At 43.6% G+C, this 24453-nt stretch overlaps 1 protein-coding gene across 2 annotated transcripts in view; it reads right to left on the bottom strand.

The window, feature by feature from the left end:
- The window catches only part of LOC129675214 (paralemmin-2), a 271653-nt gene that overhangs the window by 45279 nt on the left and 201921 nt on the right, over positions 1–24453 (bottom strand). For both annotated transcript variants that reach the window (XM_055605232.1, XM_055605233.1), the window contains exons 3-4: positions 23303–23383; positions 16757–16887 (exon numbers count right to left, since the gene is read on the bottom strand). In XM_055605232.1, coding sequence (XP_055461207.1) covers positions 16757–16887; positions 23303–23383 — 212 coding nt within the window. The remainder of the gene's footprint in view (positions 1–16756; positions 16888–23302; positions 23384–24453) is intronic.

Below are 24453 nucleotides of genomic sequence, written 5' to 3'. Positions count from 1 at the left end.
TCCTTCCTTCCTTCCTTCCTTCCTTCCTTCCTTCCTTCCTTCCTTCCATCTTTCCTTCCTTCCTTTCTCTCTTTCTTTCTGTCTCTCTCTCTTTCTTTTCTTTGGTTTTTCAAGACAGGGTCCCTGACTGTCTTGGAGCTTGCTATGTAGACCAGGTTGACCTCAAAAATCACAGATATGCCTGCCTCTGCCTTATAAGTGCTGAGATTAAAGGCATGCTCCACTGGGAATGGCAAAAAACAGCATCCCAAAGAATGTGCAGAAGTTAGCCAAGAGGGCGGCAGCTAATGAGAGTTCCTGGAACTAGAGACAGTGTGTCTAAAGAACAGCACTCACAAGGAATTGCATTCCTTTGGGGAACTGCAGATGGTTACTGGGTGGTCTGTAATGGGAGGACCATGGGAATTAAGACCAAAGAAACCAGCAGAGGTCCCATCATAAATGGTTTTCTAAGCCACATCAGGGTGTTCAGATGGCCCAAGGAAAATAGAAAGGGGGAATAGAGAGAGGGTTTTAAGGGGAAAGGTGATGTCATAAATTTATCCTTCTGGGGTTGGACAAGAGGTAATTGCAGTAATCACAAAAGATGGCTTGGGCTCAGGCCACGGCAGTGTGAGGGGGTAAAAATTCAAGAAGTATGCATGATATAATATAACTGATTAGAAGGGGGTAGGGTTGAGGTTAAGGGTAAAGGACAACGTTTCAATTTTTGCCCTAAATAACTACGTGAATAGTTATGCGTTTTCAATAAAATTTAGTACCAAAGAAAAGGAACTAATTGGAGTTCAATGAACTTGACTCTTGCTTTGTGGTACTTGAGATCAAACTAGTGACTTGCAAATATGAGGCAAATTACTCCACCAAATGAGTTATGCCCCAGTCCCTTAGTTGTTTTTGTTTTTCTTGAGATAAGGTGTCTCTTAACTGGTCCAGACTGACCTGGAATTATGAATTCAGCACCCCAAGACCTGTTCCCTCACCAATACTAATGGCCTGGACAGAAAACGCATGAGAGCATGAGGATGTACTCAGTGCATGTGCACAGGCCAAGCTGTACTTGTAGTTGAAGTGTTGGGAGTTTGACCTGGGTGCTTCTGTGACGTGGGATGAGAAGTTAGACACCACTGCTTTTATGTGACCTTTCTGTTCATCTCGATATTCTGTTTGTTTGTTTTTTTTAAGTTTGTTTGTTTTTTTTAAGTGTACGCTTATATTCTTATTAGAGAACAGAGAAACCTATTAAGTCATCTCTTCTTGGTTTGTGATGCTATCAGGGTTGTGTCTGCATCCATTGGCCACAGGACACACACGGAATCCGAATGTCATGTTCCTGAGATAGTAAAATTCTCCTGGTGACCCAGCAGCTGAAGGGAGTGTGCCTTGAAGAAGCCAGGCTGAATATTGTCATTGCAGCCTTTCCTCTTTATTTATTTACTTATTCATACAAAGGTGGGAACTGTACCCAGAACATTGTTCATTTTTTTTTCCCTTCCAGATAGGGTTTCTCTGTGTAGCCTTGGCTGCCCTGGACTTGCCCTGGTCTCAAACTCACTGAGATCCACCTGCCTCTGCCTCCCTGAAAGCTGGGGTTAAAGGCGTGCGCCACCATGTCTGGCTACTTTGTGTATTCTTGACAAGCATTCTGCTACTGAATTAGATCACCAGCCCTTTTATTGCATTAAGAGAAAAGTATGCAACCCTGAAAAGGTGAGTGTAGTCTCACCTGAACGCAGGGTTGGGTAGAAAGAGCCCTCAGATGAGCCTTTAAGCATCAGGATCTTATATAGTGAAGAGCCACACTCTTTCTTCTTTCCCAGACCATTTTTTTTTTCTCCAGGCTACCTCCTGCAGCTTGACAAAAATTCTTGGGACATCCTTAGGGAAAAGGAATTTTGTTTTTGTTTACATTTATAGAATCACTTGGGACATTTCCTCATTTTCTCAGGAGTATAACCCAAGATTTCTGCAGGGCTAATATTAAAACATCAGCATCTTAGGTTCCCATCATCTGCTTAACTGAGCAGAGTTCCATGGTTGGAAGGCTGAGATAGTCCAAGTCACAGTCCTAGAATAGCTGCTCAAACCATTCTTAGGGTGCCAAGGTGGATTGTGGGGAGAATCTGTGCCAAGGGCTGAGCTTCTGCTATGACGTTGACTCCAGGTAAAGAATGGAGGCTTTGAAAGAACACAGAGGACTTGAGTTTAGTTTTGGTGATGCCTGGCCAAATGAAGTGTTCTGAGAGTCCTCTGGGCTTCACCACGCTCAGTTTCTCCACTTTAAGTTGAGAGGTAGGAGAGGGGATTGGTTTCCAAGATAAACAAAAAGGGCATAAAGCAATAACAATGGCAATACTGTAACATTTAGGCAAGAAAAAGTGACTGGGGGCACATAATCGCCTCTCTGGCATTCAGTTTGCAGCAGGCACACTTCTTAATTTGTGTGTGCTCACTAGGGTTTGTCACAGTCTGTCTGCCACAGATGATGCCTGCTCATGATAAGCAACTCACTGTGTGACTATGAAGAGCCCCAACTTGTCTCTTCCCTGTTCAGTTACAGGGGCGTACTGCAGCTGGAGGGGCAGCTCAGTGGTACGGCACACACAGCCCGGGATTCATTCCTCAGCAGAGGGGACACAGATCACCCACTGCAACAGTCAAATTGCCATTGCGAAAGTTTTTAAATGCCTTGTTCATGATTCCCATCCCTTGATTATCACAGACTGGTACAGACTTGTCTAACCAAGAAAAAAACCCATGAGTCATACCAAAAAAAAAAAGCCTAAGCTTTAAAAGTCTGATAATTTCACTCATGTATACAACGTATTTTGGCAATTTCCAACATTTTTTTTAACTGCTTGCTGAGGAAACGTGGATCTATCCCTTAATCCTGTCTGTTCCTGCTCACAGCACTCTGTTTTCCTCCCAACTCTCCCCATTTCACTGTCCTTTTCTTTCTGCACTTGGAGAAAAACATTGTATTTGTTCTTTTTCAGCCTCCATCTTACCTGGCAGGCTCTCCCTGGGACAAACAGCCTGGAATTCCTGCTGAGGACTGTGTGTGTGTGTGTGCGCGCGCGCGCGCTTGCGTGCGTGCGTGCGTGCGTGCGTGCGTGCGTGCGTGTGTGTGTGTGTGTGTGTGTGTGTGTGTTTAAAAGATAAGAGCCTTCCCAGGGCCTCCTGGAAGGAGGGAAGCTGAGCAGGGCTCTGGAGCCTGAAACTTCTCATCTTCTCTCACAGGGTACCACTACCATCACCTTGCTTTGGACCCATTTTTACTTCTATGAGAGTAGTTATCCACCACTTTACAGCTGATGGGTGCCTTGTCTGAGCTCCCTGGTGCCTCTTCTCTACCACCTCAGGCCTTGCTTGAAGTGGTTGAAGAATAAGGCAGAATGAGTATCTTAATGACTAACCGGGATAAACATGTCTACGTATGCTTGTATACATTGTTGCTGTCCTGGATGTGGCTGAGGGATCTAAGGGACAGAAGTCTTTCCAGGCGGTGAGACCCTTCACCACCTCACGTGGCACTGCAGCTACTAACATCACAAAGATGCCACATGGTGTTCGTAGAACAACTCAGTGCCAATGGTATTTAGAGTGGTCTGATCCTGGTATGTAGAATCTGGCTGAGGTAATGTCATGGCTTCAGCTGTCAACCTGACACACACCTGGGAAGAGGAAATCTCAGCTGAGAAACTGCTTTCATCAATGACTGGCCTGGGAGCAGGTCTATGGGGCATGCTCTTGATTATTGATTGATGCAGGAGGGCCCGGCACATTTGTGAGCGGCGCCATCCCTAGAGCTGGGATGTGTAAGAAAAGTAGCTGCTATGATGGTGCATATCTGGGGAGAGGGGTAGAGGTGAGTGATACCATGAGTTTAATGCTAGCTTGGTCTGTATATTGAGTTCCAGGACAGCCAAGGCTATGTAGTGAGCCCCTGTTTAAAAATGACAAAATAATAATCAAACAGCCAACAAAACAACACAGGAAAGTAAGTCTGGGAGCGAAGTCCATAAGCAGAGTTTCTCCATGGTCCCGGCTTCAGCTCCTGCCTCCAGGCTCCTGCTTGAGTTCTTGCCCCATCTTCCCTCAATGATGAATTTTGGCATGAACATATAAACCAAGTCAACCCTTTCCTTCCCCCATGACGGTCTGGTCAGTGTTCTTCACAGCAACGGAAAGCAGACTAGCATAGATGGCAGCTCTTGTGCCATGCAGCATAGTAAAAGCAGCATTCCTGGTGAAGTGTCCCCATAATTCTCTGGACACCAGCAGTATTCAGACATCGTTCTCTTCCCTTTCAGCTTTCTCCACTTGAGGAGAATAAGCATGACACGAGCATGCCCAGAGCGTGTTTTATTCTAGTAGAGATTCTGTTTCCAAGGAGACAAAGTGGCCCGGCAGTAAGGCAGAAGAGGCTTCTGGTCAGCAGGAAGCAAGTGGTCCCATGACTGTCATGGTTTAAATTTAGAAAGGTCACATGCAGGCCGCCATTCCTTAACATTTTGTTACTCAAATAAAACTGAGTTTGTCCAAAAATATCTTGTCAGGTGCGACGGTGCAAGCCTGTAATCTTAGGTTATCTCCAAGAAATGTTCAGCGTCCTTAGTCATAAGAGAAATGCAAATCAAAATGACCCTAAGACTCCACCTTACACCCAGAATAGCTAAGATCAAAAACTCAAGCAGCACTCGAGGAGGTAGAGGCAGGTGGATCTTTGTGAGTTTGAGGCCAGCCTGGTCTACAGCCAAGGGCAGCCAAGCCAAGGCTACACAGAAAAATCCTATGTTGGAAAAAAAATCCCAAAAAGGGATTGAGAATGACGACTTTGGGAAACTTGCTGCTTATTCACCTGCCCCTACTCGACTTTCCCGCCTGTCACTGCACGCCCCTCTCGTGGCTCGGTCTGGATCTCCCACTCACTGCCAAGGCTTACAGCTGCAGCTTTCAGTGAGGGAGCCTGAAGTCTAAGATTGCTCTGGAGGGGAGAAAAAAGAGGAGAGCACGAGCGTGCTAAGGAAGGGCTTTTGGAGCTTCCGTAGCTCATCTGCTCCCTGGAAGGGTCTAAGCCTGAGGGCAAAGGGAGACTGGATGGATGGAGACCCTTGTGATGGAGACACCAAGTCTGCCTGCTACGAGGTCTGCTCCCCATTCAAAGCTTGCCTTGTTCTCCTGTGGACACTGGCCTGTTGTCCCCTCACCCAACCATTAGACTTCCATGTCGTCCCTGGGAAGGACTGAGACCATGTGCTGTCATGTGGGTATGGTATGCCTGCAGATGCACCTGTGCTGGCTGTCTGGTCCCCTATGTGAAAATGCTGAGAGGGGGTAGGACCTTTAAGGGGCTGGGTTCAGGTAAATTTGTTTAGGTCACTAGAAAGCCTGCCTTTTAAAGAGATTAAAGTGTTTTTTAAAAATTCTTTATTAATTACACTTTATTCATTTTGTATCCCCCCTGTGGTTCCCTCCCTCCTCCCATCCCAATCCCTCCCTTCCTCCACCCACTGCATGCATGCCCCTCCCCAAGTCCACTGATAGGGGAGGTCTTCTTTTCCTTCCTTCTGATCCTAGTGAAATAGGTCTCATCAGGAGTGGCTCAGGGAGGGGTAATTAAAGAGCAGACCAATCAGTTCATGTCAGAGGCAGTCCCTGTTCCTATTACAATGGAACCCACTTGGATACTGAACTGCCATGGGCCACATTTGTGCAGGGGTCTTAGGTTATCTCCAAGAAATGTTCAACGTCCTTAGTCATAAGGGAAATGCAAATAAAACGACCCTAAGACTCCACCTTACACCCACCAGAATGGCTAAGATCAAAAACTCAAGTGACAACACATGATGGAGAGGTTGTGGAGAAAGGGGAACTCTCCTCCACTGCTGGTGGGAATGTAAACTTCTACAACCACTCTGGAAAGCAATTTGGCGCTTCCTCAAGATCCACCTATACCACTCCTAGGCATATACTCAAAAGAGGCTCAAGTACACAATAAGGACATTTGCTCAACCATGTTTGTAGCAGCCTTATTTGTAATAGCCAGAAGCTGGAAACAGCCCAGATGCCCCTCAGTGGAGGAATGGATACATAGATTGTGGTACATCTACACAATGGAATATTACTCAGCAATAAAAAACAAGGAAATCATGCAATTTGCAGGTAAATGTTGGGATCTGGAAAAGATCATCCTGAGTAAGCTATCCCAGAAGCAGAAAGACGCACATGGTATATACTCACTCATATAGACCTATAATATAGGATAAGCCTACTAAAATCTGTACACCTAGAGATTAAGTATTTTTACATGGGGATTCTGGGATAGTTCCTGTATGAGTGAGTGATCCTGGTTCTGGAACTGCTCTCTGCACTCATGTCTAAGCATGTCTCTGCTTGTACACACTCCTTCCATGATGTCATCTAACAGGATGTGAGGTCATCAGGGGATGCTCAACAGAATTGCCACAGTGCCATTTGATAATTGTGTGTGTGTGATTCTAAAACTATTAAAATAACACATCTCTTTATAAAGTACCCAGCCTTGTGCATTGCATTGAAGCAATAGAGTAACGTTTTATCTCACACACCACCTTCAGAATGGGCGATGAGCAAAAATCATGGACAAGATTATCAATAGAAGGGTCAACACTTCCATTCTACCAAGAAAACAGAAGGGTAAGAAATGATACCACAAGTTATAGGCACGCAGTGCTTTAGAAAAGCACTATTAGGAAAGTACTATTTTCAAAGTTTGTTGTAGAAGAGAAATTGGGGGGAGGTCAATATTAAGCCAAAAGGCTTGGAATCAACTATCTAAAAAGTTGACTTTGCTCAACTCCTTCAACAGAAGCAACTGTCCTAAGCTGGCATTTTCCACATTAGGCTCTTACATGGGCTCAGTCTATGAATGAAATGTACCCATCTTCCTAGTTGTAGATACTAAATTACTAGAGACCAAACAAGTGTTTTGTTTTGTTTTTTTTTTTAAGATTTATTTATTATGTATACGGTGTTCTGCCTGCATGTACACCTGCTCACCAGAAGATGGTACCAGATCTCATCTTAGATGGTTGTGAGCCACCATGTGGTTGCTGGGATTTGAACAACAGACTTTTAGAAGAGCAGCCAAAGCACTTAATCTCTGAGCCATCTCTCCAGCCCCAAACAAGGTGATTCTAATGCAGTGGTTCTCAGCCTTCCTAATGCTGTAACCCTTTAATGCAGTTCCTCATGTTTTGGTGATCTCCAACCATAAAATTATTTTTCTTGCTACTTCATAAGTACAATTTTGCTACTACTATGAATTGTAATATTAATATTTGATATACAGGATATCTGATATGAGACCCCCAAAGGGGTCATGTCTCACAGGTTGAAAACTGCTGTTCTAATGGATCCTGGAGAGCCAGAGTGGGGCACAGTGCTTGCGACAGGATGTTCCTGTCACCAAGTCACCTTGAAGAGCCGAGTTAAGTTTATAAGGTCTCGCTTCATACCTGTGCTAGTGTCGAAAGCTGACACAACCATAAGCATCCAGGCTTCTGCTGTCTATGAAGACGGTCTTTTTTTGTGTCGTCCTAGGAAGGTACGGCAGGGACCAGAGAGAGGCTGGGAACTGCAGGAACAGTTTTCATCCCAAAGCGGGGTCCTTTGCATCAGCGAAACTTGCAAGTTCCCTGTCATTTTCAGCCTTTGAGGAGAGAATGCCCATGACTCCTGCTTCCCATGGGCAAACTCAGGTATCAGCTAAGAGCTGGTTGGAAAACTGACTCACTCAGGCATACTCAAGGGTCATGGTTTTATGAGTTATCCTGCTGTCTTCATAAAGCCAGCACAATGGTGGGTGAAAAAGAAAGGCAGACGTTTTACTTAGACCCAGAGCCGACTTTCCTGTCTTGGTGCCTGAAGATGGTTGAAATCCTTGGTCTCTCTGCTTTGAGAATCTTGTCAGGGTTCTGTACACTAAAGTTATTCACTTGTGATTTTCATCTTATCAACAACACCTGGGCTCTGCTTTGCCTCCTTGTGTTCCCCACCCCTACCCCATCCCGTTTTGAGTTTTGTTTGGACAAGGTCTCTCTATGTAGCCCAGGCTGGTCCTGAAACACTCTGTAGACCACTTTTGCCTTGAACCCATATAGATTCTCCTGCCTGTGCCTCCCGACTGCTGCAATTAACAGCGTGTGTACTACACCCAGACAATTTTGAATCTTGAGACAGGTTCTCATTACATAGTTCAGGATGATGGCCTTAAGCCCAGGATCCTCCTGCCTCAGCCTCTCCAGGTGCTAGGGTTATACTACCATGACTCTGGTTCAAATCTTAGTCGTCTTCTAAAGACTGTTTTAAAGACCTTTTCTCCAGTGTGCAGCCGTGTTCGGAGGTGAGCCTTGGGGCTCTGACTTAACAAGCAGATAATGAATCCATGTACTTCACAGGGCTGGTGTGGAGGGGCTTTGCTACATAAGTGAGCTTGCTCTGTCTCTGCTTCCTGGTTACCTTTGCTCTACTACCACATGACCCACCGTGGTGCCCTACAGGTGGGGCACCACCTGTTTATAGACCATAGGTCTATAAACAATGGAGTCACATGTCCATAGGTGCAAATCTCTGAAGCCATGAGCTCAAATGCTCTCTTAACTTTTAATTTTATTTTCTCAAGTATCTTGTCACAGTGACAGAAACCCAACCAATAACGGATAACTCCAGGTTTATATGTTCCTTATTTGGAGTGATTTTATTACTCGGGAACAGTTAGGATGGTCTGGAGTCATTTTCTTGTACTAACTAGGCTTGGGGGATGGTGCCACTGGAAACTATCCCTAAGCTGAGCCTGTGGATACCATTAAACTTCATGGGATATATAAAGTAGCCTCCAACAATAAATAATTATTGGCTCTAAAATGTCAATTGTGCTGCTGAGAAGTCCTGCTCTAGGAGATGAAACAAACAGAAGCCATGGCGCGTGCTTATAGACAGCTTTCTGTAGCTGGCTCTTCACAGATGCACAGGATCCTCGCGTCCTACACTGGCTCTGGAAGGCAGGAACTGTTTCCATCAAGGCACAGGCAGCAAAGCGCAGCTTCAGAGAGGTTGTGTGGCTAGTCAAGATCAAACAGCTCATACATCCAGAATCAGGGCTCCAATTCTGGTCAGATTCGGAGGTGCAGGTTCAGCCCCATTGTGCTACACTGGGAGGCTTTTACAGATGGCATGAAGAGACAGCCATCTCTGTAAGAGAATTCAGGTGAGATATGCCCAGGAACAAAGAGGTTTAAAAAGAGACCAAGAGGAGCTGCAGGTGAAGTGGAGCCTGTATTTCCTGCAGGAACCTGAAAGAAGGAAGCCTTGCCAGTCATGAGTACTGCTGGGGGCAGGCTGAAGCCTGTAGCTCCCCCAGTGATGGTACAATATATTTCGTAGTAAGAGGCATTTATGGGACTGAGGAGGAATATGATGTCTGTCCGTCTCCCTTCGGTATGAAGCAAGTGTTAGCATGATTTCACTTAGTTATCACAGGTGTCGAAATATTTTATCATAAAATAACATTTGTAAGAGAACGAACACTAGAAGATAAACCTGGCGTATAATTTACAGCGTGTGTCATATATCGACTGTTCTGGCTTGGGAAAACGGCAGCTCCAAACAGATTGTATTTGGGAGTGTGCTGCCTGTGGGGCAGGAACCCAGGCTGCAACAGCACAGATAGAGCATGCCAGTGTGAATTGTCCCACTCCTGCCTCAAAAGAACAGCACGTCACAGAGCTAAAAATAGCATGTACAGAGAACATAGTGAATCCCTAGTAAGCATTCTTTGTAATTTCAAAGAAGATTTCCGTGGGTGCTGGTTCCAGAATAGCTGAGTGAAGGCTGCCTCAGTTTCCAAATCCCACAGCATAACATACACATACTTAAGCCTAAGATGTTCACCTTCTGTTTTGAGACTCTTAATAATGCAGAGAATTAAATGGATTATGATAGACATCAGCTACAGCCAGATGTATCTTGATTTCTTTTTTTAAAGCTGCATGGCCCTCTCAAGGTTAGCAAATGAGACTTCAATATTTGATTCAATGAATATTTGATGTGACATATCTTCACACTGAAAGCTGTTCAGATGAGTTAGTCATCTCTGCAGTGAATCAGTTACTCACAAATGGGTCTTTTGTTTCCTGAGAACACAAACACCTCCCCATATTCTGACCTGTATCCAAAGCCACTTTCTGCTACAACAGGGATGTTTGTCTGCCTAGGTGTCTAGCTCTCTAGACATCTCCTCAAATGAGAGACTCTCAAAATGTCATGGCTAGAAGATCCCGAGAGACATTTCATTGAAGAGATGAAGAAAGAGACCAGAGACAGCAAGAGACTTGCCTAATCATATAAAGCCTCGAGAGTTCATTCATTTTCATCTAATAGTCCATGAGATTTTTTTCACCTTCACTGGGGTAATTCCAAGGGGTAAAATAGAGGAACAAATTCTCTCAGTATTTATCATTAATAAAAGAAACATATCTTTGAGAAGACCTAATTTATGATGCGTGCGCTCCACTGTCAACTGAGCTACATTTAGTGGCATCTAGGTGATTGGTGAGGCTGGGCTCCCCCCTCCTCCTCTTTATCTCTCCATCCTCTCTTCCTCCCTTTTCCATTCCTCTTTTTCTCTCTCCATCTATCCATCTTTCTTGAATGTATCTGTAAGGGTGTTCCCAAAGAGGACCTATCCTGAATGTGTGCAACAGCAATTCCAGAGCTGGGAGGTGGATGAAGTGAAAGGAGGGAAAAGAGGGAAGCCAGCTGAGGACCAACATTCCATCCTTTCCACTTGTCTATCGTGAAGACAGCCAGTACCACATGTACCTACTGCTATGGTATTTCAGCCAAGTGCACGGAGCCTGACAACTACATATTGACCCCTCTGAAGCCAGAAGCCAAAACAAATCTTTCCTCTTAGGTTGTTTCTGTCAGGCATTCTTTTACAGCAATGAGAAAAATAGTGAATATGTTATTGAAATTAGAAAATACTCAAGTGGAAAAACAAACACAAGGCAAGCAAAAAGTCCTGTTGACAGACACACACATGAAACAGACCAAGCTAGTATGGATCTGGCTGCCTAAAATCTCCATAATCACCAGTGTGAGGTTCCTGTGATCCCAGGACAAAGTGATGCTAACTATAGTTGACCTTGGGATACCTCAGAATAATATTCCAGCAGGAAACAATGCATACAGATGTTAATATCTGAGATTTGTTTTTTAATGATTTATTTATTTCACATGCATTGGTGTTTTGCCTGCATCTAAATCTGTATGAGCCTGTTGGATCCCCTGGAATTGGAGTTATAGACAGTTGTGAGATGCCATGTGGGTGCTGGGAATTGAACTTGGCTCCTCTGGAGGATCAGCCAGTGCTCTTAACTGTTGGGTCATCTCTCCAGCCTAAGATTTGTTTTTAAAACATAAGAAATGTTTATAAACTCTGCTTTCAACAATACTCATCTTTCCTCCCCTCACTAATCTCTACTTACCAGCAAATCAAGAATATAATCCTAACACAGCCCAGAGAGGAGCAGCCAGCAACAAGCTATCTGCTATAGTGACAAAGCTCTCCCTCCTTCTCAGCCACTCTGATGGCATGGCTTGAGGCCATATTACTTACAATTTCAGCTATTGATCTTTGAAAAATAATATAATTTTCTGGGCTTTGAGGAGGTAGCCAATGTACTTGACCCTCTTTATCAGCCTAGAAGGCCATGTTTCTGATGAAGTTCAAAGGGAAGGAGCTCTGCCATGAGGCCTTTGGGGGAAAAACCCTCAACTTTGTGGTGAGATGCTCTTGCTTGCAGGAGTCCCAAGGGTGCTTTCAAATGTCCTTGAGTCAAAGTCAGAATTGGTCTGAAATCAAGGGCCATGGCTGTATTCCTTCAGTCCTGTATTGTGTTGATTTTCCTGGTTTCAGTGCTAGGGGCTTAACCTGGCAGTCTGTTTCTCTCCATGTACAGCAATCCTTCGTGTACAATATAACCATATGGAACAAGCTTAGCATTTCTTTTTCACATTTATAAACTGTATGTGGGAGTATGTGAGTGAGAGTGGGTAGGCATGCACATACCACAGTGCTCCTGTGGAGGTTGGAAGACAATCTTTGTGGGACAGTTCTTTTCTTCTATCATGAGGATACTGGGAATTGAGCTCAGGTTATCAGGACTGGTGACAAGTACTTTTACTCACTGAGCCAGGGACTCCTTACTTGGGCCATGGCATCCAAATTTCTGGAATAAAGCCCATGAATTATTTTTTAAAATTTCCCCAAGGTAAGTATACTGCCCAAGATTTAATAATCTAGATATATTATCCTCATCTTCCCTTCCTCTCTCCCTCTTTCCCTCCCTTCCTCTCTCTCACCCTTTTTCCATCTCCTCCATCTCTCTCTCCTCTGTCTTTCCTTCATTCTTGGTAGGCTAACCTGAAAACTCTAATCACCACCATCAATAGTTTTGAAGGGCAGAAGATGTTTCATACCAAGGCATCACTAATGTATAAATAACATTTTGGAAGAAATTGCAACTAAAGGCCTGAAATTTCCTACAGAGCTCCAGGCTGTAAAAAGTTTAAAAGGTGTATTATTTCATCCTTTCTTGATGTCTAGAGAAATAGTCATGCCAAACTGCAAGTCTTCGTGCTTTATTTAGACTCTGTCATATTCAGATTGACCCAATCATAAAGAAGTTAGAAACCATCTGAATTCTACACACACTTGAGGATCTGTTGGGCCATCACCCCATTTCTTTTTCTAAACTAAATAACCCGTTTATCCTCATTATTTTCCATGTAGAAATTGCCTGTGCTCTCTGATTATCATGCTCTACTTTTTCTTCAGACTCTTTTGGTTTGGTTTGGTTTTGAGACAGGGCCTTACATAGCCCAGAATGGCTTCCAACTCTCTAGGTAGCAGAGAATGACCTTCAGATTATAACCCTCCTGCCTCCATCTCCCATGTGTTGGGAGTACAGGTGTGTACCACCATAACTGGTGCTAGGGATCCAACCCAGGGCCTTGTGCATGCCAGACATACGCTCTATCAACTTCAATACATCCCAGTCTCCATGGAGGGCAGGTCCCAAGTAGCTTCTCCTGGCCTAGGGTGACCTTGAACTGCTGGATTCTTCTGCTTACACTTCCAGGTACAGAGACTACAAAACCCACATCACCACACCTGGCTTACTTTAGCATTTGAAAACAGAACCAAGAGTCCCTTTTAAGAGACTCTAATGCATTTCTAGGGAGTGACTCAGACTCGTGGAAAGCTAAATATCTACAGAACAATGCAAATTTGTTTTTGTTGCACAAGTTCCTTTATTGGGGTGCTCTGTGGTATCAGGTCTGTTAGTCACTTCTGGGTTTAGGAAACCCAATAAAGATCAGATTCTGGACAGGACCCTCAAACTTCTCCTTTTCTCTTTATTATCTTCTTTCATTGCCCCTGCCTACTGTATTGTAAGTTTTTATTCTTTCTTAGTTTTCTTTTTCAGCTCAACAAAGATGCTTGTAGAAGATGGGCTTATTCACCTTCACCTCCATCCTTTTTTCTTTTCTGTGTTTCTTCCACCAAAAGTAGACCATCTGTCTCCTCTCCTTGGTGTGGCTACAAAGCATGCTTTAGCAGTTAGCTTATGGACAGTTCTAAGCACAGGCCTGTTTCTGCCCAATTCTCTATATCCTCTATTGCCATAGAAAGATAGTAAGAGCAGCCTGTTAGCCTATTGGTACACAGAAAAGAAGAGCAGATGCATCCCACATACAGCTTAGAGCCGTTTAGCTGAGCTCAGCCCTCTGAGATGGAGCTCAGCTGTGTCTAACCAAAAGGCAGTACCTCAGAGGAACAAATGTTCTTTACCGCATGAGGGATGGCAACCCTCTTCTTCCCTTGGGACTGGGACATAAACACACAGAAACCTTTATAGGTTGAGTATACCTAACCTGAAGACTTAAAACTGGAAATGTTCCCACATCTGAATCTTCATGACCACTGACAAGGAGACTTCTTCCCTCAAACGAGTCGATGTACAAAATTTGTTTCAAATGAAAACTTATTTAAAAATATTGTACAAAGTTTCCTATAGGCTATGTATAAGGTCTATGTATGAAACAAACACATTTTGTCATTCTATCACCAAGGTATCTCATTGTACATGGGCAAAGATTCTGAAATAAAAGAAATTCAATTCCCAAATGTAAACACTCTGATCCCAAGCATGTTGCCAAAGGGTATCTCAATCTACAGGGGGAGAATACAAGAGAGGGGAAGCAGAAATCAAATTCCAGAGTAGGAAGGATGTCCTCTGTCAGGAGGCCTGGAGTAGGAGAAGGTGCCTACAGCAGCCTTGCTTATATGCAGTAGTATCCCTGAGAACGCAGCTTACCCTGGCCCACATCCAGGGCCCATGAGGCCAAGGCCTGGCAAGGCCCTAACAGGAGCAGGCAAAGTGTGCCCTGACTCGGAGCCTAGCCACCCACTCCTACAGCCCACCATGGTTCCTTCCCTCTGTCTTGGCTGTCTCACTCTTAAAAGGAATCCAAGAAGGTCCTGCACACTTATGTATGAGCTCTTCATTCTCTTGAGTCAAAGGTGGAAAGATCTATTCTGTTTTTCTGTGGCTGACCATGCCCGTCTGAACGCCCTGCTCTTACAGCACACTCCAATGGTTGACTTTGCCTAAAGTAAGCTTTCATTTTAGAGTCCCATCACAGCCTGTCAGTGGCTTATCAACTCCTGGACCATGAAAACAATCATTTCCAATCAAGCCCAGAAGAAAAACAGAAAAGGTCATAGAATTTACTCCTTCTGTACTAACACACCCTCCCTTAGCTTTTACCCTTTGTGTACCCTAAAGTGGGCTTACTCATGAATATGTGCATATGTGTGTGTATATGTATATGTGTATATGCATATATACATACATTCCCCCCCCCAAATGTTCTCTTGAACATGTCTCTCACAAGCAATAGTTAGCCAAGCTTTTCTGAATGGCCTGGCAAACCGGGAGCACAGGCTGAAGTGTGCCTTGGGGCTATCCATTCAGTGACACAGCTGGAGTCTCTGAGATACCTCCAGTCTTCCTTCACTAGCTTTGCGTGTCAACAGCAAGGAGCAGTCCAGCTGGTAGACTCTGCTTTGTTTGTGGGATGGCTAATGGTGTCTGTCAACTTGAGTGGATCTGAAATCTAAGGCAAATGGCCAGCCACACTCGTGAGGGATTTTCTTGACCAAGATACATGATGTGGGAAGATCCACGTTAAATACAGGCAGCACCTCCTGGTGGCAGCCTAGATCAAAGGACTCAGAGGAAGGAACGCTTTGCTTTTTGCCTGTCTTCACTCTTGTTGACCATTTCATCTAGCCTATTGCTGCTATTGTTGCATTGCTTAACTGAGAGTAGCACCAGCTTCTCTGCACTTCCAAATGTAGACTGAAGACTGAAGACAAGCATTTCTCCCCAAATGCTTCAGGCCAGATAGAGACTGTGGACTGTGGACTGAGTAGCTACCAGATTTTTCATATTTCTCATGGGTATCAGCCGTCGTTGGTCTACCTTATCATGTAAGCCAATGTAATAAATCTCCTTTGTATACATAGTCATTCTATCAGTTTGTTCCTCTAGAGCAGAGGTTCCCAACCTTCCTAATGATGCTTTAATAAAGAACTTTAATACAGTTCCTCAAGTCATGGTGACCCAAAACAAAATTATTTTTGCTGTTACTTCATAACTTCACTTTTGCTAATATTATGAATCATAATGTAAATATCTGATATGCAGTATATCTAATATATGACCCCTGTGAAAGGGGTCATTTGACACCTAAAAGGGTTATGACCCATAGGTTGCTCTAGAGAAAGCTGACACACTTAGTTACATGGTTAATTAGTTGGAGACAGTATGTGACTATGTATCCTAAACTGTCCTTGAACTGAAGTTTCTCTTGCCTCCTGGTACACCTGCCACGCCCTTGTTTCAGCCTCAGGAGGAGATGGAAAACCAGAGGGAAGGTCTTAGGCAGAATCTGATGGAACAGGTTGACTGGAGAGACTCCGTTCACAGCACCTTCCATCCTCAGCCCCTACCTCTGTCTAGTTGTCCTGAGACCTGGGTTGGCTAGAGTTGCCAAGGGGAAACTTCTATTTTTTTTTCTCCCTAGTGGACCTGACCAGTTTCCTGGTCATAGGCAGGCCATCTACCTTCTATATTGAAATAGTCAGAAACTGGTTGAGGGCAGTCAGGGAAGCAATGTGCTCTCTGGGCCGTGCAAGGCCATGGAAAGGTGATCTACAGATTTCAGGCATACAGCCTAATCTTTTCTATGCTGTCTTCATCTCAAGTCAATGAGCTTTGGCTTTAATTCTCCTGTCTCAACTGATCACACAAATCTATGTAGAAAACCTTCACAGTGGCCACAACAGCCAACAGCTGTACCCGTAAAGAAAAAAGATAAAAGCTGATAGAAGAACTCAAAAGAGGGCATGAGAGGGAGGCAAACTGCTTGTAATACCTCACTGGCCAGGGAAGACATCTCTGAGTGGCATTATAGGGCAAACAGTACTACTACTATGAGGAATAATGCTGTTTCATGAAGAAAAACTAGGCAACACTAGTATCTACTTAGGAAGACAATTTCTACAGCACCAGCGAAGGTGGCAGCATGGGAAAAGCGCCCCCTCCAGGAGAGAGGTGGTTACTGCAGGCTGGGGGTTACCTACCTCTGAATGTTATCTTCAAGCTGCTTGACTTTGAACTCATCCTCCTCAGACTGCCGGCGCCTGGCTTCCTCCTCCTCCTCTGTGCCTGCTGGTACACCCTGCAGCAGCCATTTTTCCCGGAGCACTTTGGACTGTGGGAAGGAAGACAACAGATGACACCTTTTGGTCCATGAGTTTTCTCTGGACCGGCAGAGCTTCTCCATCACATCTGCCCCTCAACAGTTCAGGCCTGGTCACTGCCTTCACCTCCTCCCAAATATGGCCATCTACTTCTGCCTGGCAAAGCAACAAAGATTTCCGGATTGGTTTGTTTGTTTGTTTGTTTGTTTTTACACCTTGTCTTGTTTTTAAATTCAGTTGAGACCCTACCACATACCCAGCACTATTCTGGCTGCCAAAACCAAACCAACCCAAAAACCAATTCCTGCCTTACACATCTTCTTTTCCAGTAAGGAGAGAACAAAGACATAGTTCCCGCACACATTTGCAGATACATGCATGTGTGTGTAGTTGCCCACACCAGCATGCGTGTGGCAATCTATGTAAGCTCACACACATGCATGCACATACAGGCGCAGCCTGCCCCCCAATGAGTCTAGGAATTCCTCAAGCAGAAAGAGAAAGAAAGAAAGCGTTGCTTTATTTATGAGACGGATCTAAAGGGCTTCACTGAAGCGGTGACAGTCCAGCAGAGAACTGCAAGATGTAGGCACCGGACAACAACTCTCATAAGGGCATACTTTCCCAGGTCACCACATCAGAGCATTACAGAGATCTGTTCGGTTACTCTCATGGTGGGCTAAGAGGCAAACTCGGGGGCTGCAGAAATGTCTCCACAGTTGAAAGCACTCATTGTTCTTTTAGAGGACCTGGGTTCAGTTTCAGCACCCGCATGGTGGCTCACATCCATCTGCAACTCAAGTTCCAGGGAATCTGACTCCCTCTTCTGACCTCCTTAGCCACAGCTATGTATGTGTGGGAAACAAAACAAAACAAAACAAAAAACCCAAAAATAAACAACAACAACCCTATATAAATAAGATAAGATAAAAATATAATATAATAAAATAAAGGCAAACTTATAGTACGTAATCTATAATTTTCTAATAAAATGTAAAGATATGAATTTGCTTACATATATGATTACTGCATAGCTAAGATGACAGGACAGGGGATGCTCTGCCTTCCTTAGCTTTAACTATCAGCTAGACACAGTCTAGCGTCACCTAAGAAGAGAGTCTGAAGAATTTCCCAGATCAGACTGGCCTGTGGACATGTCTGTCTTGATTGTTAGTTGATGCAGAATGAACCATCCCCCTGGGTGATACTATTTCATGGGCAGGTGGTTATGGGATGTATAAAAATGATAGCCATCTGTGAGCCGAAAGCAAGCCAACAAGCAGCTTTCCTCCACAATTTCTACTTTTAAGTTCCTAATTGAGTTCCTGCCCTGTCTTCTCTCAGTGTTAGGTTGTGCCCTGGAAATGTAATAAAAATAAATCTATGTAGCTGTGGGTAAGAGTGTCTTATCAGCAACAGAAAGGATGCTAGAGTATTACCTCAGTTTAAGATTACCCAAGAGTCACTGAGGGGAGGCTGACGGTATGGACAGTGGTAAAGCATATGCTAAGTGTGTATGAGGTTCTGGGTTCTGTCTCTAAAAGCATCCAATAAAATTTATTACTCATAAAAATGGGAGGGGAGATAGGATAGAAGGACCCTCATCCTTGAGTCCCCCACAGTCAGGTGGTATATCACGTGTCCATTCCTGAGGTTAACAGAGGAAGTTGTAGTTGATCATAACAAGTGACTGCTGAAAGAGTTATCTAAAAGCAAAGCACACACACTGCATTTTATCAAAAACCTAACTGTAGGCTAACAAAGCAAAGAAAGACTTCAAGATGGTCTGCTTAAATCTTTCTGCTGTACATCTAAGGTCGCTGACAGGAAGCAACTCTTTGAATTGATCTAGGTTCACAATATCAAGGGTCTGGAGCAGGATGGGAAGTAAGATACAGATTAGGATGAACAAAGCCTCTCTCTCTCTCTCTCTCTCCCTCTCCCCACCCCCTTCTCTATATGTGTATTTTCCATTCTGTTATCCCTAAAAGAAAGGTTGTAGTCCTTAAAATGTAATGACAACTTTTTCAGCTTGGAGTTGGTGAAGACTCTAGTCAGATTTGCCCGACTGTGACTAGGTGCTTCAAAGCAAGTAAATACTGAAGATATGGTATTAACAACTTGATCCTGATAGTGCTGATAAACACTTCATAAATGTGACAGTCCCAAAGGAATGCAAGTTGTGATACACGCGGAACACATATTCTGCCCTGGACTTTGAACAGACTAATGAAATAGACAAATCTCTGGCCATTCAACCAAAGGGCAAAGAGGAATATTAAGTTCAGTGTGTTCTGGTGTAACACATTAGCTGATTTATTTTTTTAACTCACATTATCACAAGTCATATTATAGAAACAATAAAACAAATCATTGTTTCTATAGATTATAAAACAAAAACAATTCTTCAAAAGAATAATGATGGCTCTTGTTTCATTAAAATATTACAGTATATGAATACAACTATAGAGATTAGATGAGAATGGTACCAGCTGAGCAGATAAATGGAATGAAAAGAATATCAAGGTGTGGACTTGGGTATAAGGGTGAAATATTTGTGTCATTTAAAGATGACATTTAAATCAGTGAGGGAAAGGAAGAATTAATAAATCATGCTGATGGCTTGCTACGAGTAAAAACATAAAGCTTTATTCTTACCTCATACTTTATTGGAAAATAAATTCTAGAGGAATTAAAACTACTGAAGTTTATGGTCAAGCATTTGAGATGAAAATATTCCCAAGTAGAATTTAAAAAAAAGTAACACATGTCAAATAAGATTTCATAAATATTAAAAATTTGACTTGAAAATTCAAAAGAGCCAACATATAAAAATCCCCCCCCCCCAAAAAAAAAAGGATTTGGATACAGATGTCAATATAAATTAATTTCACCCAGGGGTTGATGAAGCTTGTGACAAGGATTGCACATCTTAATCTATAGACATATGTTGGGGTTATATAAAACATACACTCCTGTGGGGTTCAGTTGATGGCTCTTTTTTTTTAATGATGTTTTTATTCTCTATTTTTGAAACAATGATATAATTTTTCATTTTATGACAACCAAAACTAATACAGCTATCAAATTCCAATTTCTGAGTATTTCCTAGAAATTCTTACTTAAAAGCATTAATTTTTAAGTAAAAGATGAGCATCTCCTTAAACACAGCATCTCAAGGTTTCCTGTCATGGGGGCGTAGCAGATAGGGTCTTAGCTTTTCATACACTGATCATTTGTTTTAATGAAGAATTTGCCAAGTAAAGCCATGAACACTGCAATGAGCAAGAATATTCAGCAACCATACAAGTACCCAAACCACTGTCTTGCTATTTATTTGTCTGGACAGGAAACCAGTGGCTCTGTCTAAATAATTCATATCTCAGTCCTGACAATAAGCATCCATAAGCCACTTGATATATGCATCAGATATGAAAGATATACAAAGAACATCAAAATTGTATCTTAATAGATATGAAACCCAGATTTAATGCTTTTCTATCTGTCTTTGCACAGAGAATATTTATTTTCTTCAAGAGTGTCTGAGATTTTGTAAATTAGTGAGATAAATGTCAGTTATTGACATCTTTCTTAATGTTTTATGCTTTAAAGAACCTACAATAATCATGTTGACATGATTCCACATGGTTTAAATCTTCTATGGCCCATGAAAATATACTGAGAGTAAAAGAGACAGTGGTGGTGGCAACTGGCACCTGTCTAGTCAAATCACCTAAAAGGGACCGTCCATTCAAAGAGTGTCCTGGGAAGAGCCTTGTCTATGGAAACAGACAGCCCTGGGGTTCAACTTAGGTTCCCTCACTTAACAGACTGTAGAGCCCTGAGCAAAATACTTGCATCGTGAGTTTGTTTCCAGACTGCGAGGTGGGGAAAGGGACACCGATCTTATGATGGTTATTGAGAGTTTGTATTTAAAGTTGCAGGCACAGGCTGGGTACTTTAAAAGAAGCAGTGATTACCACTGATTGGACAGGAGAGTGTGGAGGCTCCCGTGATGTGAGCGGAAGCTAGCACCTCTCCTCTGAGATGCTCACACAGGAAGGAATAAACCTAAGTGCCTTTTTTTTTCTACCTAAGGGGTGATCACCAAGCTGGAAGCTGACCAATGGGAGGAAAGATGACTCACCACTCAGTTGAGTCAACAGTGTGTTCATTTAACACACTGGAACGCTCTCCCTTCTGGTGACTGAAGTCCCCTAGGCAGGCACCCTCTTCCTTCTATGGTAAGCAGACTACTAATTTAGGAAGGCTGGGCTCAGAACAGAGACACATGGAATCATAGCTGCTTTTCAGGGGCACACTAAGACTTCTCCTTGTCTTATCAATATTCCTGCTCCTCCAGCATTCAGAAACGGGGTACTCCTCTGGGTGGTATCTGAGGCACACCACCTCTGGAGCTTTGGGTCTTTACCTTTTAGTTTTCAAGGCTGCTCGTCCATCCTTATTCTGTCTACCCAAGCCTTCCCCGAAGAGGGGAAAAGACAGTGCATTGCACTCTGCTTACCAAACTAACAATCACCTTCAGCCCTTCCCATCCCGTTAGCAAGATTACCGTGATGCAAGTGTTGCCTGTACCTTTGATAGCCAGTCTCAGAAATTACCTGATGCTCATGTTGCCAAGTCCCCGATGAAAACTCAGTGTTTCCTCACACAAAATGAAGTCAAATTCTCTATTGTTTCTTTAAACTTGATGGATGGATGGATGGATGGGTGGATGGGAAAATAAGGAATGAATAGATAGAATATGAACAGAATGGTGTGTGACTGTGCTGGACAGCAGCAATGAATAAGTCCTTGCCATCCTACCTGGCACTCAGAATAATGACAGTGACCAAAGGACCATGGTCTCTGGAGTGTTCACTCTCTGACTTTGAATTTAAGAAACACAAAGTCAGAGCGCTGTGCTGAGGCTGGGGGTGGGGCGTTGGCAGTGAAGAGGCTATTTGCTGCACATCCACTCTTATCAGAAAGTTGTCCTTTTAGCCCATAATTAACCGAGTTCTTGGTACATGTCTCTCTTCCACAGAGGGCAAATTGCCTTCACTCTGTACCAGAGGCCCAGATGCTCTCTGCAGACTGGTCTTGTGCAATCCTGTCAGCATTTGTAAGCCCACCTCTGCAGAAAGATAATCCTAATTTTAGTCCTAATCTTCCCTGGGGAATGTTGTCAGGAGACAGTGACAGCATTTGAATGCACTGCAGGCTGCTACAAAGACAGGTCCAGAGACAGAGTGTCAAGACAGACAGAAATGGACAACCAGCACCATGCTGCTTTTCCTCCTCTCTGGTTAAAGTTCACGGTGAACTTACAAGCACGCCGAACAGATATAGGTCAGGCTGCTCTTTGAAATTATGAGCCAGCTTCATCATGATTCTCACTCTGAGGATTCATTTAGCACAACCTAGTTTTGCAGAGAAGGGGAAATGCGGGAGGAAAGGCCCCCTCTGTTTCAAAGAGTCCAGAAAATGCACAAACAGCAGTGACCCCATCAGCAGCCCCTCCCAACCAGCCCTCTGAGAAAAGCAATTCTGCACACACAAGGTCATAGTAACTTGAGGCCAGTGGGAGGTTTTGCTTTTAAAAAGCCCCAGAACAGTCAAACAGGCAAGCAACAACTCCGGGCTGGTCCCTGAACATGCCACATTATTATCCAGACATGCAAAAAGCAACAGTCAGCCACTGTTAGGGCATTTGTGACAGTGACAGAGCTGTCCCCTCTACTGCAATCAATTACAGTGCTTACATGCATTATGTTTGAAAGGGAAAAAAAGTCACACATACAACCACCTCTTTTTAATAAGGTGCAATAGACACTGAACCAAGACAAATCATTTGAAAGCCACGTCTGGCCAATCACTTGTTCTAACAGAACATTTCCAATATGGTAAAGTCAAAATAAAATAGATGAGCAATCTGAAACATGCAGCATCGTTCTTTTATTAGATCATACTGTCTCATCTCCCTCCCCCACAACCTCTCTTAACAAGAAAGATTCTTTTTCATTTTCAAAAAGTCCATTATGTGAAGTACAGCTTTTGGAGACCCTGAGCAAAATACACAGGAAAAACAACTTGGGACCATGTGGAATGGAGTATTCATATGGGCTTTTTTTTTTTTTTTTTTTTTTTTAAAAAAAAAAAAAACAACTAGTATTTATATCCTAGTATAAATAAACATATGTATGTTGCACAGGAGGAGTGTAATCTCATGCTTGTAAAAATCACAATGCCATAAGGATGCCTGAATCTGAGAAAAAATCACAAAGAAAGGCAAGAGACCCTCTCCTGGTTGCGTGGAAAAAGCTGGTTCAGAGGCGCTGTGCCTCTACGGCAGGCAGGATCTGCATGGCTCTGAGACTTGTGCTCTGCAGCTAATCGCACAGGTCCCTGGGATCGGCGGCTTACCTTGGAATGCTGGAGCAGCAGTACCTGCTCGTCAAGCTGTCTTCTCTTCCCCTCTATTTCTGTCTGCCTCTTTCTTTTTTCCTTGAAAATGAAGAGAGAGAAAGAGAGAGGCTGTCAGAGTGGGTGGGTGTTGGCTCCAGGAATCTGAAGGGAGCGGGAGTGAAAACAGTACACATCTGTGCAGACACTTCCAGAGAGGCTGGGCACACACAGCGTCACCTGCCCCACCTTCACTGGGTGGACAGCAGGCAGCATCCTTTTCTGAATACGTCTGCAGTGGGCTCCATGAGAAACAAGTTAATTAATACACACACGAGCACACACACACACACACACTGCTGCTGCTGCTGCTCTCTATGTTGTGCAGACAAATAAAAATGTCTCAGTGTTGCTTCAAACTGCAGGTAGGATGAAATGGTGTTGGTAGGGAGTGAATTCTTTTCATCCAGATCATGTGCACATATAATACAGAACAATTTTAAATTTGGAAGAATAAAGCATCAAACTGGACACACTAAACAATGCAAACAGGAGGGGTGGTCCTTGCTTAAATAAGCTTTGTGGTAAAGCAGTTCATGTGGGTGGGGCTTTCTGTGGTTAGGGTAAACAAAATGCCTAGGGTCTGCCTGGGTCCGAGTGCCAGCCCCGCTGGTTCCTATGTGCCTTTTAGGTAAGGTTTAAGCTCCCTGGGTCTCCTGAATGGAGACTGCACAGATGACATGGCCAAAATGTGACTTCTAAGTGAGATGATACATACAGAACGCTGGGAACAATGCTTGGCATGCAGCAAGCATTCGCTCTCCAGTGTCTGCTATGATTTGCTTTGTCACACATTCATTTCTAGGAAATACCTAGAAACCCATCTGAAAGGGATGCATTTTTACCATAACCGTTCCATTGGAATGCACACTTCACTTTTTTTTTCCTCAATACTTCTCCAGCGCAGCCAATAAACAGCACAGGATTGTGACTCATAAGAACAGAGAGGCCCACCCTTCCCACAGCAGACTTGTCAATGTTTTGTTTCTGAAGTATACAGGGCTGCTTTACTGAGACATGATCATCAGTGGGTCACTTTCTTTTCCTCACAGACGCAGGGAGAAACTTGTTAGGCAGGACATATTGGCATTTTAAAACACAACAGCCAAATC

Source organism: Psammomys obesus, unplaced genomic scaffold (assembly GCF_907164565.1).
Source record: "Psammomys obesus unplaced genomic scaffold, mPsaObe1.curated_primary_1811, whole genome shotgun sequence".
NCBI lineage: Eukaryota > Metazoa > Chordata > Mammalia > Rodentia > Muridae > Psammomys > Psammomys obesus.
The sequence above is the reverse complement of the archived record's forward strand: the minus strand, read 5'-3'. Positions and strand labels throughout refer to the sequence as shown.